The 18,291-nt window shown below is 37.3% G+C and overlaps 1 protein-coding gene across 2 annotated transcripts in view; it reads left to right on the top strand.

Moving 5' to 3' along the window:
- LOC107657579 (anoctamin-10) overlaps positions 1–16,414 on the top strand; it is a 38,864-nt gene extending 22,450 nt beyond the window's left edge. For both annotated transcript variants that reach the window (XM_016445732.1, XM_016445731.1), the window contains exons 13-14: positions 8,467–8,583; positions 15,944–16,414. In XM_016445732.1, coding sequence (XP_016301218.1) covers positions 8,467–8,583; positions 15,944–15,970 — 144 coding nt within the window. In that variant the 3' untranslated portion in view covers positions 15,971–16,414. The remainder of the gene's footprint in view (positions 1–8,466; positions 8,584–15,943) is intronic.
- Positions 16,415–18,291: the final 1,877 nt, after the last annotated feature.

The following is an 18,291-nucleotide window of genomic DNA, read 5'->3' as shown; positions in this document are numbered from 1 at the left end:
CAAAGTAGTTTCGCTTTCACAACGAAACACACAGCGTCACACACGGCGTGCTTGAGTGAGTGGAGGCCGGCGGGCTAGAGTGAGGAACGGCCGGCGGGCTTGAGAATGGCGCGGCTGGCGGATTCGTCGAATGGCAACCACATGTGCCGACCCTGGGCTGGACTCCGCTTCGTCCCCGGTGAAAGCCGATCCGGCTATCGACAGCACGAAGTTGATGTATTTCCTCAGCGACCAGCACGGATCAGCTCGAGGCATGACGAAGCGGATATCGTCCTCTTTTGGAAGGCCAAACAAAGTAGTTTCGCTTTCACAATGACACACGAGTGAAACACAATGACATGTGGTGGCGTGTTAGAACGAGCCATTTTAGGTAGGCGTGGTTGACTCTTAACCTTTATAAAGAATATCTCTTTGGATTTGAGACTTTAGTCTTTGCAACTTTACAGATCTTCTTTATGCACCAAGAGCTTGTAACACTCCAAAGAGAAAGGAAAAATTGAAATCGCATCATATGACCCCTTAAGATAGAAAAATAAAAAAGTTATTTTAAATTTTAATATTTCACAATATTGCTGTTTTTACTGCATTGTGCATAAAATAAATGCAGTGTTGGTGAACATAAGGTACTTAAAAAAAAAAACTCCAAACTTTTGAAAAGTGTAGTTTATGTATATTGTGTCATGCTGCCCTCATCGAAATTAATTTCTTTCATTTCATTTCTTTCCATTTTTTTGTATTTGTGTGTGTGTTTGTTAGTAGCTTGTAGTGCTTCTTTGTAGCTTGAGGTCCTGAAGCTTTATTAGCTTGCATCTTTTTAACTATAAGCAGCTTAACTATAGCTTAACTGATATAGACCATAAGTAGCTAACTAGGCAAGCTGCAGTTCAAAAGAAACTTCCACAACTTTTGTCAAGTAATGCTACACTCTAAGTATTGAAAGTAAAGGGATAGTTCACCCAAAAATGAAAATTCTTAAAGGTCGTAATTTCCATTTTCGGATTAACTATCCCTTTAAGTTTGGTATTGTACTATTGTACTGCAGTGATTTTTGTAGGCCATCCCGGAAGTTAGCAAAAAACCCTGGTTCGCTCAACAAAAACCCAATAGGACTGTTTAGTTGGATTTTGGATTATCGTAGAAAATAAGCTCTGTGACCAGCAAAAGTTTATGATACTTACCACATTTTGTTCATCATGATAATCCTCACAAATCAAAACAACTTTTATACATTTTCAAAGCCTAAATACAATTGGCAAAAGTAAAAACCTAAATGTAGGCTATAAACCATCTACACCACTATTAAGCCTCCAACTTCTCAAGCAGACTAATGAGTAGATGAGTTTACCTATTCAGTGTGTGATGATGATTAATGTCCCCGGGCCGACAACCTGTGTAGTCCCATTTAGCCAATTATTAGTAACAGCCTTTTCAAGACAAGTAAAAGCTTTAAAAAGCATGTTACTAATGTATTTTATGTCGTTTACCATAGAACTTATTTCAGGGCATTTCAGGACCAAAAACCCATTAAAAAAACCCACTGACTTCAGAACAATGGAAACAGAAGAGCTAACATGCTAACTAATTTCTGGGTGCATCACTCTATTAGGCACATGTTTTTGTGATCTGACATTGTGTGATTTTATTGTTGTACTATACTATGAGAATCTCTCATTGTGAGTTTTGTCATTATCTGCAGCACGGCTTTCTACATGATTATAACAAAGGGCAAATTTGGTTTTCATATAATCTGATTTGACTGCGACTGTCTAGATGTCAGTGGCGAAATTAGCAATCGGACACAATGAGAGTGTGTGTTTTTGTGTGCACCCCACCCAGCGAGTGCTCATGTTAACCAGCAGACAGGCTCTTCCAGAGCTGTTTAACTGAAGACTGTGCTGTTGCATGACTCCCTAACCATGTCTGACACGCTGCAAGATCAGATGTGTCTGGCTGCCCTCTCACACTCTCTCTCACTCCGTTCCACTCACGTCTTAAAGAGGATGAAGGCTAGCCTGGAAAGACTCTGACACCTCTCCGACACACATTTTCTTCCAGTTCTCTGGTCACACATGCGATTGGTCATCAACAGGCTGAACAGATCATGGGTGGTACCCTCTCCTTTCTCATAATGCTTTTTGTTATATGTGACCCTGGACCACAAAACCAGTCTTAAGTCGCTGGGGTATATTTGTAACAATAGCCAAAAATACATTGTATGGGTCAAAATTATTGATTTTTATTTCTTTTCTTTTTCTTTAAAATCATTAGGACATTAAGTAAAGATCACGTTCCATGAAGATATTTTGTAAATTTCCTACTGTAAATATATCAAAACTTTTTTGATTAGTAATATGCATTGCTAAGAACTTCATTTGGACAACTTTAAAGGCGATTTTCTCAATATTTGGATTTTTTTGCACCCTCAGATTCCAGATTTTCAAATAGTTGTATCTCGGCCAAATATTGTCCTATCATAACAACAAACCATACATCAATGAAAAGCTTGTTCATTCAGCTTTCAGATGATGTATAAATCTCAATTTCGAAAAATTGACCCTTATGACTGGTTTTGTGATCCAGGGTCATATATTAGTTACATTAGTTATATTACACTGCAATAAAATGCTCTGTCTTCACCTTAGCAAAATTTTTGCTTTTGATGTTATAGCTTCTTTAAAGGTGACAAATCATGAAAATCTGAATTTTCAGTGTTTAAAGGGATAGTTGACCCAAAAATGAAAGTTCTGTCATTAGCCAAGAAATCAATAATAACATAATTTATTCAGCAGTTCTTCTCCTCAAGTTACCATCTTCAACCATTTTGGAGAGTACCCCAGAACGTTATCAATGTAATGATCAATGTATTTACATTCAGTAGAAAGCGTGCGAATGCTGAACGTAAATTCCATCAAAAATATCTTAATTTGTGTTCCAAAGATGAACGAGATATTTTGATGGAATCTGAGAGCTCTCTGACCCTCCCATAGACAGCAATGATATTACCACGATCAACATACAGAAACGTAACAAGGACATTGGTAAAATAGTCCATGTGACATCAGGGGTTCAACCGTAATTTTACGAAGCTACGAGAATACTTTTTGTGCGCCAAGAAATCAATAATAACATAATTTATTCAGCAGTTCTTCTCCCCAAGTTACCATCTTCAGCCATTTTGGAGAGTACCCCAGAACGTTATCAATGTAATGAGTGTTATTTACATTCAGTAGAAAGCGTGCGCATGCTGAACGTAAATTCCATCAAAAATACCTTAATTTGTGTTCCAAAGATGAACGAAGATCTTACGGGTTTGGAACGACATGAGGGTGAGTAATTAATGAGAGAATTTTCATTTTTAGGTGAACTAACCCTTTAAGTGCAAAAATCGGGTCCCCGGTACATCTACCAACCCAAAAAACAAGAAAAAGAACAACCCAGTAAATTGTTTTGTAAGCCTTTCTCTGCAAGCTTGTGAAAAAAAAAAACGCATAAAATTTCGCACCCCCTGTGACGTAGAAAGGGAATCTTATTATAATATTACCACCCCTCAATCTGCAAGTTTCCAACCACGGCGCCACCATTGTGTTTTCGCAAGCGACAATGGTTTACGAGTTCTAACGCCATGGGGAATGTTCAAGCAAAGCATGCTAACTGTTCTGTGTTTGGCTGCACTGACGAGCACAGAACACTATAGTCCATAAAGAGTCCCAGTCTCAGAGGAGACAAGAGCAGTGAATTTATTGATTTATTTACTGAATATTACGCTGCTGCCACTCAGATCTAATATAAACATGCAATTTCTTTCCCAGCTGTTTATCTCCACAGACATAACCGACTGTTTTTGAAACTCGTGTGTTTTTAACATAAACTTGTGTGTGCCACACAGATCTAATATAAACATGCAATTTCTTTCCCAGCTGTTTATCTCCACAGACATAACCGACTGTTTTTGAAACTCGTGTGTGTTTTTAACATAAACGTGTGTATTTGACAGTTTAAGCACAGTAAGACATGAAAGAGAACTTTCGTTTAGTACTCACATGACGTGTGACTGCCGTTTCTGTGCACGTGCTTCAGATGTGTGCGCTCAGAAAACCGTAAATTAGAAGTTTAAACTTATATGGTTTAAAACGCATGATTTCAGCGTGATAGACATGATAATATATTCTGGGGACACCTGAGACTTATATTACATATTGTAAAAAGGAAAATATTAATATTAGGATTTTATTTATTAGGGCTCTGTTTACCTATTTAAACAATTCCATATTTGTCTGTATTTGTGGTGTGTTTGCCTTTTTAAGTACATCTGCAATAATGATAAAATTGTCTGGGGAAAATGTGACTGCACAAATAATCTAGGCTTTGTTCTCTCGTTATATCAGTTCTGAGATTCTCAGTCTCTGCATCACACCCCTCTCTCACTCAGACAGCAATCAGCCTGAAGAGAGGGTGGCATTTTCCACAGTTCATGCTCAAATGCAACATCATTTTGGGTCACACTTCTGCACATGCTCTCAGCTTGTTTTAGGCAGCTCCCTGCAGGAGACTGTGCTTGTCTGTTACTGATGTTCTGTTGTGATAAATCACAGATAAATCATTCAGTCAGTGCTCTCAAACCCCATCTGACTGCAACATTTAGTGTAGAGAGTTTCTTTAGGCTTGCTGGTGAAAAATTTTCAGATAAACACAGGAGTTCTGTTCCAAAGTCTACTGAGTTACCTATCTAAGCATCGCAGGCATGCTCACTAGGATAAGGCTGTTCCAAAATTATGCTATAAGGAACCTTTTTTTAAGGAACCGAAATCCTAATGTGGTCACATTAACCATTGTTCAGCAAATTTTCACTGGCAAAATCAAGTAATTACAAATGAAATCTTCGCAATCTGGAATTGCTCACAAGAGCAAAATAATTCCGTATATTTTGCATTGGGTTCAAGTTTGTCACACAAATTTGCCACATTGACCAATAGAAAGCGACTTGGTTTTAAGTGACTTTTGCATGAGAGGTTCTTCATACATCGCTACACTTGACAATAAACAATGGAACAAAAAGCCTGTAAAATATTGCAGACATTTTTATGACTGCACTAAAGTTTGACTGAACTAATTTCATTTAAGACTGAAAAAAGTGCTGATAAAAAAAGTTCCATTAAAGCTGACTATTTCACCCAGTACTTGCATGTGCTCTTTTTTATTTTAATTAGCATATCTCATTATTAGCTTAGCAATATGCTAACAGCAACCATTTCTGTACTTTTGCGTAGCATAGAATGAGGCAAGGTTTGTTGAGTCTATTTAGTGTATGTGTATATATATATATATATATATATGTATACAGTGCTGTTGCTGCCTTATGTTAAACTGATTTAAATGACTTTTTTTCCACATCAATCTACACTCCATACGCCATAATGGTAAAGCAAAAGACAGGTTTTCACATCTTTGCAAATTTAGTAAAAATAAAAAAAAACTTAAATGATTCCATTGCATAAGTATTCATACCCTTATCTGGGACAGTTGAAATTTAGCTCAGGAGCAGTCATATTGCTTGTAGATGTTACTACACTGCAAGTGATTTTAACCTGTGGCAAATTCAAACAGGTTTTTAACATCTTCGCAAATTTATTAAAAATAAAAAGCTTAAATGATTCCATTGCGTAAGTATTCATACTCTTATCTGGGACAGTTGAAATTTAGCTCAGGAGCATTCATATTGCTTGTAGATGTTACGACAGAGTGAAGTTAACCTGTGGCAAATTCAATTGAATGGGTATGATTTGGAAAGACACACATCTTAATAAAAGGTCTAACAGCTGATAATGCATATCAGAGCAAAATCCAAGCCCCGAGGTCAAAAGAACTGCCCGTAGAGCTCAGAAACAGGTTTGCGTCAAGCTACACATCTGGGGAAGAGTTCAGAGAAAAAAAATCTGCTTCATTGAAGGTTCACAGAAGCATGTAGTCTCTGTTACCCTTAATGGAAGAAGTTTGAAGCAACCAGGACTGTTCCTAGAGCAGGCCTCCTGGCCAAACTGAGCAACTGATGGAGAAGGGCTTTGGTTAGTGTGGTGACCAAGAACCTGATGGTCACTCTAGTTGAGCTCTATAATCATATTTGGAGATAGGAGAAATCTACAAAAGGACAAACATCACTGCAACACTCCACCGATCTGGGCTTTATGGCGGTGTGGCCAAACTCAATCCTCTCCTCAGTGAAGACACATGAAAACATACTTGGAATTAGCAAAAAAGCACCTAAAAGGCCTTCAGACTGTGAGAAAAAAGATTCTCTAGTCTGATGAACCTAAATTCTAAGCATCATGTTTGAAGGAAACCAGCTCTGCTCATCACCTGCAGATACCATCCCAAAAGTAAAGTGTGCTGGTATATTTCAATATTGAGATAGCTTTAATGAAAACCTAGTCCAGAGCATTCAGAACCTGTTCAGAACCAGGAGAATACATTTACTGTTAAATATGAATGAAATTTAGATGAAACCAAGGTTTTCTAGCACAATAAAGCTACAGTTGCTGTCATGTTTATGGGTCTTGAGTGTGATGATTCATATATTTATATGAATTTGGGTCATTTAAGTTCAGATAATGAACTATGTGAATGTTTGTGCGTGTAAATGGCCCAGAGTCTCAAAAGAGCAATTTGGATTTTGGTGTATTTCCCAAGCAATATCAAAATATTCAGTCTTTCACTACATAATTTATAATGACATAATCCTAATTTATGTCACCCACACAAGAAAGAGCAGATTTTGTTTTGGTTTTCACAGAAATCGGTTGACGAGTCCCAGGGGTTCCTTTGTCTCCATCAGTCACAGCTTTAGCTAATGTCTCTTCTCTGACTTTCAGGAGCTTTTTAGAGTGTTGACACTGATCATTGATGTCTGAGCTAAACTACTGCATCCAAAGCAGAGCTGGAACATTTTCCACATTAGTCAACAATAGCTGACTAACAGGGATATTAAGACAGATGCAGTTTTATAGTGAATTGTATAGACTATCGCTTGCATTTGTGAGCTAACTGTGCTACATTTAAGAAATGTTTGAAAGGTTAGTTCACCTAAAAATGAAAATTGTTACATCAGTTGCTCACCCTCATGTTGTTCCAAATCCATCACACTTTTGTTCATTTTTGAAACTCAAATGAAGATATTTTTAACAAAACCTTAGAGATTTGTCTTTTTTTGCATGAAAGATTCATGCAAACAACACTTCTGACACTTCAAAAAGGTTCATACAGACATCTTAAAAAAATAAAAAAAATCCATAAAAAAATCCATATGAATTCAGTGGTTTGATCCGAGTCTTCTGAGGAGACACAATCAGTTTATATAATGAAGAGATTTAATTGAGGCATTTAATGTACATATAGATCATCAAATATGGTAAACAAGCTCATACGAGTTCACTTGACTTACAAGAACCATTGAGGTTTGTTCTCACATATAACACAAGCATGTTTGAAATTCAAGTATGAATGAGATTTGTTCTCATGCGTCAAGCTAGCAATTTTTGAGCTTCTGTGTTTACCATCTTTGATGTACTCCATGTAGGTGTGTTAATCAATGTTTAGATTAAAATGAAAGCTTACATTAAATCTGTTCATCGTATGAAGTTATTGTGTCTCTTTTGAAGACTTGGATTAAGCCGCTTTATTCATATGAATTACTTTTACAGTGTTTTTATGAAGTTTTGGGTGAATTTGAATGTAGGGACCGAAATCCCCGTTACATTATAATATCTCCATTTGTGTTTAAAAGATGAACGAAAGGCTTATGGACAAGAGGGTGAGTAAATGATGACAAAATTTTGAGTGAACTATCTTTCACTCTAGTTTTTTTGTAAGCCAACAGCAAAACCCATTCCACCCTTAAATTTATGTATTCACATTACAGAAGTTACATGCACTGCAGTGTCATTTCATTAACTTTAAGGTCAGAATTGAAATAAAGCCGGGACATCATTCTGTTGAAAAGAGTTAAAGTATGCATGTATTATTAATAAATGTACTTAAACCATCAAGAGTTCTTTAGATCTCTTTGGATCACACAAAGGTGAATAGCGAGCTGGTTTCAGAGGCAGTGGGCATGTGGTGATCTATTTAACACACTGACAGCTGACACTCTGCCAGCAGCATACATCTCACTAATGTGGCCTTTGAACACAAAGAGAGCCATAAAAATCATCCAGCCATTCAGTATTACTGAAATACATTCCCTTTTGATTTGATCAGTCTCTGTTTGTCAAGAGAGGTTCACATTGTAAAAAAAAAAGGCCTCTCTGTTAAATGGCATTGATCAGTCTGGAATTAGACATTTTCAAGTTGCTTTTAAACACATAAAAGCTATTCGAGGTGTAATTAGAACTGAAATATATTACATATAGACAATTACATAATGACAGTCCATGAAAACTGTGTAGTAAAGTTGTCTTTTTCTGTTTATTGCAGCATGTTCTCCTTGCCTTCAAATTCATCCTGGCATTCGTCATTCCCGATGTTCCTAAACATATCCAAGTCAATCTAGCCAAGCTGGAGTTTGACTCCCTAGAAGCTCTTAAGAAAAGGGTGAGTACACATTTGTACATGTGCACATATCTATTGCATGCAAACAGGAAATGTGGCAGCCTATATGACAGGCCCTGTCAGGAAGTACTTCAGTGCAAATAGTCATCTGCGTATATGCCTCGGTGGGTCAACAACACATGTCTGCGTCAACATAAGTGGTGATGCAGCAACAATTATCTCTCGGCTCAGCGAGGTGAGAGCAGCATTGACATGCTTTCTGATCATTAAATGATCCAGAGAGACCTTTGTACATTGTGACATACAGAGTGTGTTCAGGTAGTGTTTGCTAATGAGGTTTAGCTATTTAGGCAGATGTTTATCACCTCGTATGCGGAAGTAGGTCACTCACAAAGAAACACATGCTGCAGTCTGCCCAAGCAGACTTAATAATGAGGGGAAAAAACAGTTTTCCTCAAAAGACAAAGGATATGTTTGGAATAAAATACTGACATACTGCTTGCCGCGAACTGCCTTTTTTTCATTAAATAACATTGAGACAGTATGTATTTTGCAGTGATAAATATTTCAAACAGTAGCATGCAACTGCTGTCTTATGACCTCATTATGTTGCATGTTTAATTCAGCGAGCAGGACTCAGTTATCATCTCTGAAATAAATTTGCTTATTTGTAAATAAATAAAAAAAGGTCATTTTTTAAATAATGAGTCAATAAGGAAATATTACATTATGTTGATAAAATATGTTTATTTGCATAATCACAGTTGATACTAATTTAGATTAATCTGATTCATCAGCTTCTATTTTTGAAGCAATATGAAAATGTTTCATAATGCATAAATGGTGAGACTTTGCCGTAATTAAAAAAAAAAAAAGAAGCTATTTTTAATAAAAACATACTATAATATTATAGTAGCTGCTTGTTGATTTTGTAGGTAAAAAAAGCATGTACCATATGTCTTTAATTTGAAAACAGTGGAAACTTAAAATATAAATATTGCAGTTAAAAAGAACTGTTTTATATTTTATGAAAGGAAACCCTGATAGATTTTTTTTTCCGGGATTCTTTGAAGAATATAAAGTTCTAAGAATAGCATTTATTTAAAATAGATTTTTGTAACAATGTAAACGCAAATCTTTCATCAGTTTAACACACTAGTACAAACAGTATGGAAATATTCTGTTCTGAACAAAACCAAACATATCCTGAAGCCTTAAAAAGGAGCCTTAAAATTATGCCGTCATTTGTGTACATTGTTCTTTTCTCTTGTCCAGTGAAAGTCATTGGGGTCCAATGTTTTTATTATGGACACAAACAGTTGGAATATTCCAAAGATCATAGAGATTTGGAATGACATGACGATGAAGGAAAATAATTTTAATTTTTGGGGAATCTATCCCTTTAAGATGTCTGTGTATATCTGTGATTTTTACTGTTATTCAAAAGTCGAGGTAGGTGGTGCCAGTGGCAGTAATTTATTGTTTTTGGATATGAACCTCACCCTGCCTCAATTAGACTGAAACAGTGATTCACATTTGGAACATTCGTGATAATGAATTCAGACCACCGTCTCTCTTCTAAAAAGGAATGGGTTTGCTTTATTATCTAAAGTATTAATAATGATTCCATACAATGTCTGTCAAAGCGACAGCATCGACACACTTTAACAGGATTCAATGGCTTTATTTCTGCAGAGACGAGCCCTCGGTCGGTAAGTCTGTTGCCATGGCTCTAGTGATATGGCACAGTTGGATTGTGAATGACAATGAGCTGGCATGTGCTGTTGGCATCCAGCGTTATCCTTAATGTGGCCTTGTGTTTTCTCCCCTCACTAACAGCAGATAAGATGTATGCGATATGGCCCCCCTTTGCCTCTTAATGCTGTGGATTATAATATTTTCCAGTTAATTTGGATACATGATGAGCACTACTCTAATAGTTTTGCATTTTTATGTGTTGGTTTTAGCAAATCGCAGCACTAGTGTGCAATGGTGTAGGAACGAAAAGTAGTGGGGGGCAGATTATAAAATCAACTGGCTTATGAATATCAATTGGTTCTACCTTATTTGCTGAACAGCAGACGTTGATAAATATGTGCAAAGGGGTTTATAATACCTGGGGAGAGCTATTCGTTTGCACTGTCATTTATCTTAATGGCAGCTGCTCGGCTGGTGCAGGACCCCCCGAAAGTTTGTGAATTGAATTCTGCCATTTCACTCATGTGCATTCAGTTTTTTTAAGGCAGTCACCTGAGCTGTAAACGCTATGTGACTAGTTAATCTTTAGCCGATTAAGACATCTAGCCTTTAAAGAGACAATTCATCGTTTACTCATCATCAAGTAGTTCCAAGACTGTATGAGATTCTTTTTTCTGTTGATCACATATTTTGAAGAATGTTAATAACCAAACAGTTGCTGGTAGTCATTGACTTCCATAGTGTGGGAAAAAATACACTATGGAAGTCAATGGCTACCTGCAATTTTGGTTACCGACATTCTTCAAAATATATTGTTTTGTGTTCAACAGAAGAAAGAAACTTATACAGTTTTGGAACTACTTGAGGGTCATTAAATGGTGACAATTTTCATTTTTGGGTGAGCTATCGCTTTAATAGCTATTATAGCTACTATCATCCTGTGAAGTGAAAGGTCAAAAAAGAAGACAAACGAAACAAAAAGCTTTTACGACGTTTAGTTCATATTTATTATCTATTATAGCTTGTTTGTTTCTCAAAAGACCAAAAGTTATTGATGACTCGGCCTGTCCAATCAATTGATCCCTAGAATGAAAATATTCCTTCTCTTATATCACTGACTAGCAACATGTACCAAATCATGGTTCAGTGCTGTGACATAAATCCTATTGGCTTTTTAAATTGAGGGGAGGAACACTTTGATATGTCCTTCCCAAATGTCATATAAGAAATATGTCAGCACTCTCAGATCTGGAAAGTGATTATGTGGGTTTTTCGAGAGCCCTTTAAAATCAGGCATTATTAAAACATTCAATATAATGAATTGCAATTGATATGTTGCTGGGTCAGACTACTAGGCTACATTTGCAGCTGAATCTTCTTGAAGATTATGAAGAAATGTCAATTAATCTTGAACGGCGATTACTTTATAATATAAAGTTAACACTGAGATTATATGATCCATACACTATCCCGAGTAACTACAAGAAACATTGAAAATATGATTCCGTGTTTAAAGGTAGGGTAGACGATTTCGGAGAGGCTAGCAATAGCAAGCTAGCTTTGAAATCATAAGATCCCACCCTCCCTGCAAATCATTCTCCAAAGCCATTCAACACAGGCAGACAAGAGGTTAATTAGCATCACAATGACAGAAGGCGTTAGTGGAGGGTTGAATGCAACGCTTTCAAAACATTTCAGTACAAAGCGCATTATATTACAATAAGAACGGCTTCCAATCTTGCTCGGTCTGCAATAGCGTAATGGAACACCCTGATTGGATGAACATTGTATGGTCTTACGCCTTCCACAGATGATATAAATGCATTTAAATACATTTAGACCACTTAACTTAGTGATTGCTATCGGGATGTGAAGAGACTTTCAACCGCCATAACAATTTTTTTTAAACCAAATCACCTATCCTGCATTTAACCCTTGACCCTATAGAGAATGAGCAGTTAAATCCTGATTGGCATGATTGTTCGTTCATTAATACACCCAGAGATTTATTCAAGGAGGAAGCCATGAAAGCATCGTGATGGCCCCAGTCTCGTGAAGACTGTGTAGTCAAGGATCATCTGTGTAGCTGTGAGAGCGTAGGTACTGAAAAGGGAAGACCATTTAACGGAATGGTCCATTTAATGGAATGAAGCACTTGGCTGACGATCTGCGATGAAGGCGGGACTCCATCGAAGTTTCATCCGTCTAACATTTCTTTTAATTTAGCAGAGAGACACGGGTCGTAAAACACATATTGATTATGTTTCAGGATGACTGAAGACGTGATGTTTCTGGGCTTCTACCCCTCCAATTCTCTCTCACAATCTTCACCTGACACCAGCTCATCCCTCTGCCTGTGCTGGCGGTGCGTCTTTAACAGAGTCTCTCCATCAGAATGATGGACGGAAGCTAATAGCTTCAGCTGCCTCGTCCGGATCTGTTAAGAGTTCAAAAGTGCCGACTGCAGTTAAACGGCACATTTGGTTGGTGATATAAGACTGCAGGACCTCGGGGAGGTGCTTGGTCCAGTGGTTTGAGAGTGCTAGTGATGAGCTAGCAGCACATGACGCCATTTAGCTGTGTTTCCATGTGTTCAGCAGCTTGAGAGGGTGAAGACAGCTGTCAGGAGAAAAGCTCCCACTGCTCTAGGGCAAAGGGACTCTGAAAATAGCCGGCACTTTCAGCGGCAGTGGAAACCCCCTTTTAGTGGCCAGTGTTTGGAAAGGATCCGGGGTGAACTTCAGGAAAAGGCCAAGCTGCCAACACTATCATGGAACCATTATGGCAACTGGCGATTTTAGCCTTTCTGTTTTGCTGAATGAGACCTTTTTAAGCCGTAACAGCTGTATGAGTGGCTGATAGGAATATAAAACAAAGAAAGAAGCTGGCAGTGAGGATCAGACGTGATCTTCCTTGAAGATGAAGGGAAATGGTTGGGAACCATCTGTGTGTTAATTCACATTTGTATATTTTCTCACTTTAATGTCAATACTTGAGCTCGATCGAAGTGGGTTGGGTTGTAGATGGGTCGGACAAGGTCAGTGTTGCCAAATTGGGCTACTTTAACACTGTTGCCGCGGGTTGTTTTTCAGGTCCGCGGGTTGAAGCAACTCCAATAACATGATCTTTATCCCCTGGAATGCGAATTTTAGCAAGGGAACCCCGCCAAAAAAAAGTTATTCTTGTGAAAACCTGGCAACCCTGGACAAGGTGGCAGTCCAGAGATACGGTTGTCTTGAAAAGATGTTGGGGTCTACAGTTCACATCCATGGGTGATCCACAAGTAGAAAGTGTTGATAAGAGCTGTTTCTCCCTTTTAAAAGGCAGCTTGTATTTTGCATGCATGCTGTGTCCTGGGTTTTAATTTGCTTCTTTTAGAACTGAGAATTAATGGTTTGCTTTTTCCAACAGATGTCAATTTGTTGAATGATGGAGTCCACTTATCTTAGAACTCGGGCTGTCAGTTTATCACACTAATTTAGTGAGAGTAATTATAAAAATAAATAATGTGATAAAAATTAACGCAATTAATCATACCTCCTGACCCTTATGTAAATACTTATGTAAATACCATATTAAGGATTTTTCCTACCTTCGGAGCAATTCAAGCTTGAATTATCACCTATTGCAAGTCTGCGTTCAGTACAGACCAGCTGATACTGCAGGCAAGGAGTCTCTGACAAGGCCCAGTCTCTGACTAGTCTTAGGCTCCGGGGTACTAGCCTCTTTGGCCCGGTCCAAAATCCAGTTCTAGTGCCAAAGAATGTTGGTTGTGTGATGGACCTCGTCAGATTCAGTCTGCTTTCGCATTATTGCCTGACCACCGTCACAGGAAGTGGAACAAGCCAGCCATCCGAGGCAATCTGTCAACTTGCTGAAGTCCATGAGAATGTGACATGTCCCATGTTAACCTTTAATGGTGTTAGGCAAAATGAAGTCAAAACTTTTAATACAGCCAACATTGCAGTGCTAGAGATGACAAACTGCATTTGTCTGCAAAGTCTGCAATCAGACTTTGGACCAAAATCACCTTGATGGTTTTTTCCATAAATGATTAGGCTGTATAGACAATATCTTATCAATGTGATGGGACTGTACACAGCTGTTCAACCTCTAATGATTTATTGACCCTGAGTTTGCACTTGAATTTGAGTACAGTTGTAAACATGAGTGATAGTATGTTGGAATTGCAGAAGCTTCAAATCTTTTAACCCACCTCCTTCGAGCATAATCAATACTGACAGGTCCCGTTCATTATCCCAGTTTGCCCATCAGGACCTTTCTTGTAATCCAGAATATTTGTTCCATTTAGTTGCATGTCAACCACCTTTGTTTGAACACCTCAGTTCTCACTTTTGTTAATGCTAATTCAGCCCGAAGGAAGCAAAGGGAGTGTCTCCTGAGATGAGTTTCCGCAAATCCAGTCGAGCCGAGGAAGATCGACTCACTATGTGAACAGATAGTGTTTTAGAGAAAGGAAATTTGAAAGAGGCAATCCTTTTTTTTTTATTATATATGTATATATACATAAAATAATTGATTGGATTGAAATCCCATGCATTTATACATAATTGTGAATAACCGAACTGAGTTAATCGGATTGATGGATGCATGCTTTTAACATAACAAACCATTACTAAAATGCTGAGGTACCTCATTTGCTACATTTGTGTTTGTAGGTGAATCCCATTAATAATTTCAAGAACACGTGATCAAATAATAATAGTACAGTACTACTATATATACCCATTCTATTTTATTGACATTATATATTTAATTCCATTGTTTTTCTGGGGGAAAAAAAAAATGATTTGGAGATTCCAGTGGAGGCCACAGTATGAGAACCGTTGTGTAGACAGACCTCTTTAATTATTGAATGAAGTTTTTCTTTCACCACATTTAAAGGGGCTCAATATCTGGTGCCTAGTAATAACCATTGTGCAGTTTTCTCATAGGAGACCAGAGCTCAGTCTCACTGAACTTATACGTATAGAATCACAGAGTCAGCAGCTCCGGCCCTATTGATCTCTCTTTTGGATTGAAACGTTAATTGCACCTAACACTTATTCACTGAGAATGTAATTTGCTCTGGTTTGCTGCAGGCAGTGAAATTAATTGATTTAATGAAACTCAGCATAGGCCATAGTCAGGGAGTTGTGGATGCTGCAGAGAAAAAACATCTGTTATGGGTAGATGGGTTCATTTGGATTGTCTTTTAAAAAGATTTAGTAGCTTTCTGTAATGTTCTTTAATTGTTAAAAAGCTTTTCAAAATATAGCAGCATCCCTGCTCCCCTCCATCTCTGAAAACCCAGCGTGACTCATTTGAAACGCAGTCCTGCCTGGGGCTGTATGTACGCTCAACTAAGATCAGCTTCTGCCTTTTATATGCCAACATGTAAGACTTATTTAGACCAGGGAGAACTGATGCAAAATCAGTCTGAATCAGTTCTCTTACATGATGAAAGATTATGAATATAAGCCTTGGTTATTTGTGTAAAATCTCCCAGAAGAGATTATATGGATGAAGGGGGAACATACCCCAGAGTAGTACATCATATTTTGAGACCATTTGTGCATATACATCCTAGATATTCTTTTCACCCTCTGTTCATCTGTTCTCAGAGCTATTTGAACTTCTTTTATTTTGGTCTAGGTTCCTAAGTAAGTTCCACCATTAACATTTTGATACTATGTCTTTTCAGAAAATATTGGAAGCTACGGAGACCTGAAATACGTGGAATAAGTGACAGGTGACGACAACACGACGAAAGTACTCAAGGTGTACACATGCTGTAAACTGTCTAGTATTATATTTAACTGACTTTGACTTTAAATATGCACTCCTTGCCAAGTTATCCACAAAATGGCTTATTGATGCTGTACACTTATGAATAAGACAGGGTTTTAAGACATTATTGCAGCTGCACGCATTGTTTTATTATTTCTCTATGTCAATAAAACGGTTACCGGTATAATGAGAGACAAGTAAAAATGGGAATCCAATTGGTGCATGTATGATGGGGTCAAATAACTAGGTTGATTTGGTTGTCAAAGTACTTTGTTATTTTTATTCATGATTGTCTGAAGCTGTAAAAAAATGTTGTAAAGAGGCGATTAGAAGAAATATATCAGACATTGGGCCTAAAAACAAACAAACAAAGGATAAAATGTAATTTTTTTTCTTTTTTTGAGGAATTGAAATGTTCGTTTTAATTCACTCCATGTTCTACCAAAGACAGAGCAGTGCCTTTAAACATCACTGTATTACGTTTATCTGTTATGGCTTTTGTTTACAGATGTCAGGCCACTTCACCCTGTACTGTACTTGAATTAAGCATATTCAATATTGTCTGCCTAAAAAAATAAACATTTTAAATATTCAGATAACATGCTTCTCCATCCTTTCCACATCCTGAAGGCGCTTGAGATGTTTGTGTTTAGGACATTTGTCATTTATCAGCCTTAAACTCAGAAGCTGCATTACCAGAAACACTGAAATATTGTAAGAACACCCAAATAAACTTTCTTGTCTCCTCAGACTTTAAAATATCAGCGATTCAGTAACCATGTTTTCATGCACATCGTTTTGTGATTGAGGTCCATATTCTGGTTAAGCAGAAGGCCATTCAGAAAAAAGGTTTATGTTTAACAGTTGTTGCAGTATGTATATATACAAGTCAGATATTCAGAATAAATTCAAACATGCTAGTTTTCTTTTCTTGCTATTTACCTGCTATTGAAACTCACTTTTGCATTACACAGCATTTTCATTTTAGTTTCCATTCATGTCCTTGAAAATAGCACACAAAAGCATAACATGTAAGGCAAGAAAACCCTTTCCTGTCTGCATACTGATTTATGTTAATTTCTGTTGTTTAATCAAAACTGTTTATTCCAAAATTTAACTTTTTACCAAAATAACTAATTGTTTTTTTTTTTCTTCTTTTTTCTATTGAGCAACTTTTTTGTTTCTCACAGAGAACTTTACAGTTATAGTTGTGACCAGGTATACAAAAAAAAAAAAAAAGTTTGTTTCATTGTCCATGGGCTCACTTAAAGGGTTAGTTCACCCAAAAATTAAAATTTCAATGAAAAAATGAAAAATGAATGGAATCTGAGAGCTCTCTGACCCTCCATAGACAGCAATGATATTACCACGATCAACGCACAGAAACGTAGCAAGGACATTGGTAAAATAGTCCATGTGACATCAGGGGTTCAACCGTAATTTTACGAAGCTACGAGAATATTTTGAGCTCTCAGATTCCATCAAAAATATCTTAATTTGTGTTCCGATGAAACGACATGAGGGGAAGTAATTAACGACAGAATTTTCATTTTTGGGTGAACTATCCCTTTAAGTGAGAAACATTTCTGATTAAATAGGATTAGACCCAATTGAATGCCTATAAACAGTCATTTATCATCTTGTCTTGATATAGAGACTATTTCAAGTTGTTTTTAAAAAGGTTTTAGGAGCCAAACAAACACACTTAATGTTTCCTGAAGCTGAGGACTGAGGGCAGTGTGACTAGCCAGTAGTTTCCACTGACCAAGCACGACACTGACAATATGCAGAACGTGTCTGTGTGCTCGCAAGGTGCTCTACTGACAACACACATAGTGTGTTTGACCATTAAGCTGAGGCTGGACATGTACTTGGATGAGAAGCGTGCACTTGAGACACCCCTGAAAAGCTCTTGGTTAATGGAGACACCTTGGCAGCAAAAGCGGGCAGTAAATTAGGAGCAAATACCTTTCAGCAGCAGGGGATTGTGGGCAGCGGTACTCTAAGTTTAACTTCTTTCCACATTGTGTCCAGTGAAACTCTGAACCAAGATTTCTTCTATTGTACAGAAAGCGCACAGATGAATAACTTTGATGTGAAATAATATAATTTTACTTCCATTATGTATTTTGGAGTAAAACAAGCTATTCAATAAGGAAAAAAGTAGGGCTCCAACACAAAAAAGGACAAAGGAAGTCCAGGTTTAAAGACAACATATTTCACATTTAATTCTGGACATCACCATAGCTATATGTAACTTTT

The sequence above is a fragment of the Sinocyclocheilus anshuiensis genome, unplaced genomic scaffold (assembly GCF_001515605.1).
Source record: "Sinocyclocheilus anshuiensis isolate Anshui unplaced genomic scaffold, SAMN03320099.WGS_v1.1 scaffold251, whole genome shotgun sequence".
NCBI classification, from domain to species: Eukaryota; Metazoa; Chordata; class Actinopteri; order Cypriniformes; family Cyprinidae; genus Sinocyclocheilus; species Sinocyclocheilus anshuiensis.
This window is presented reverse-complemented; position numbering and strand designations above follow the sequence as displayed.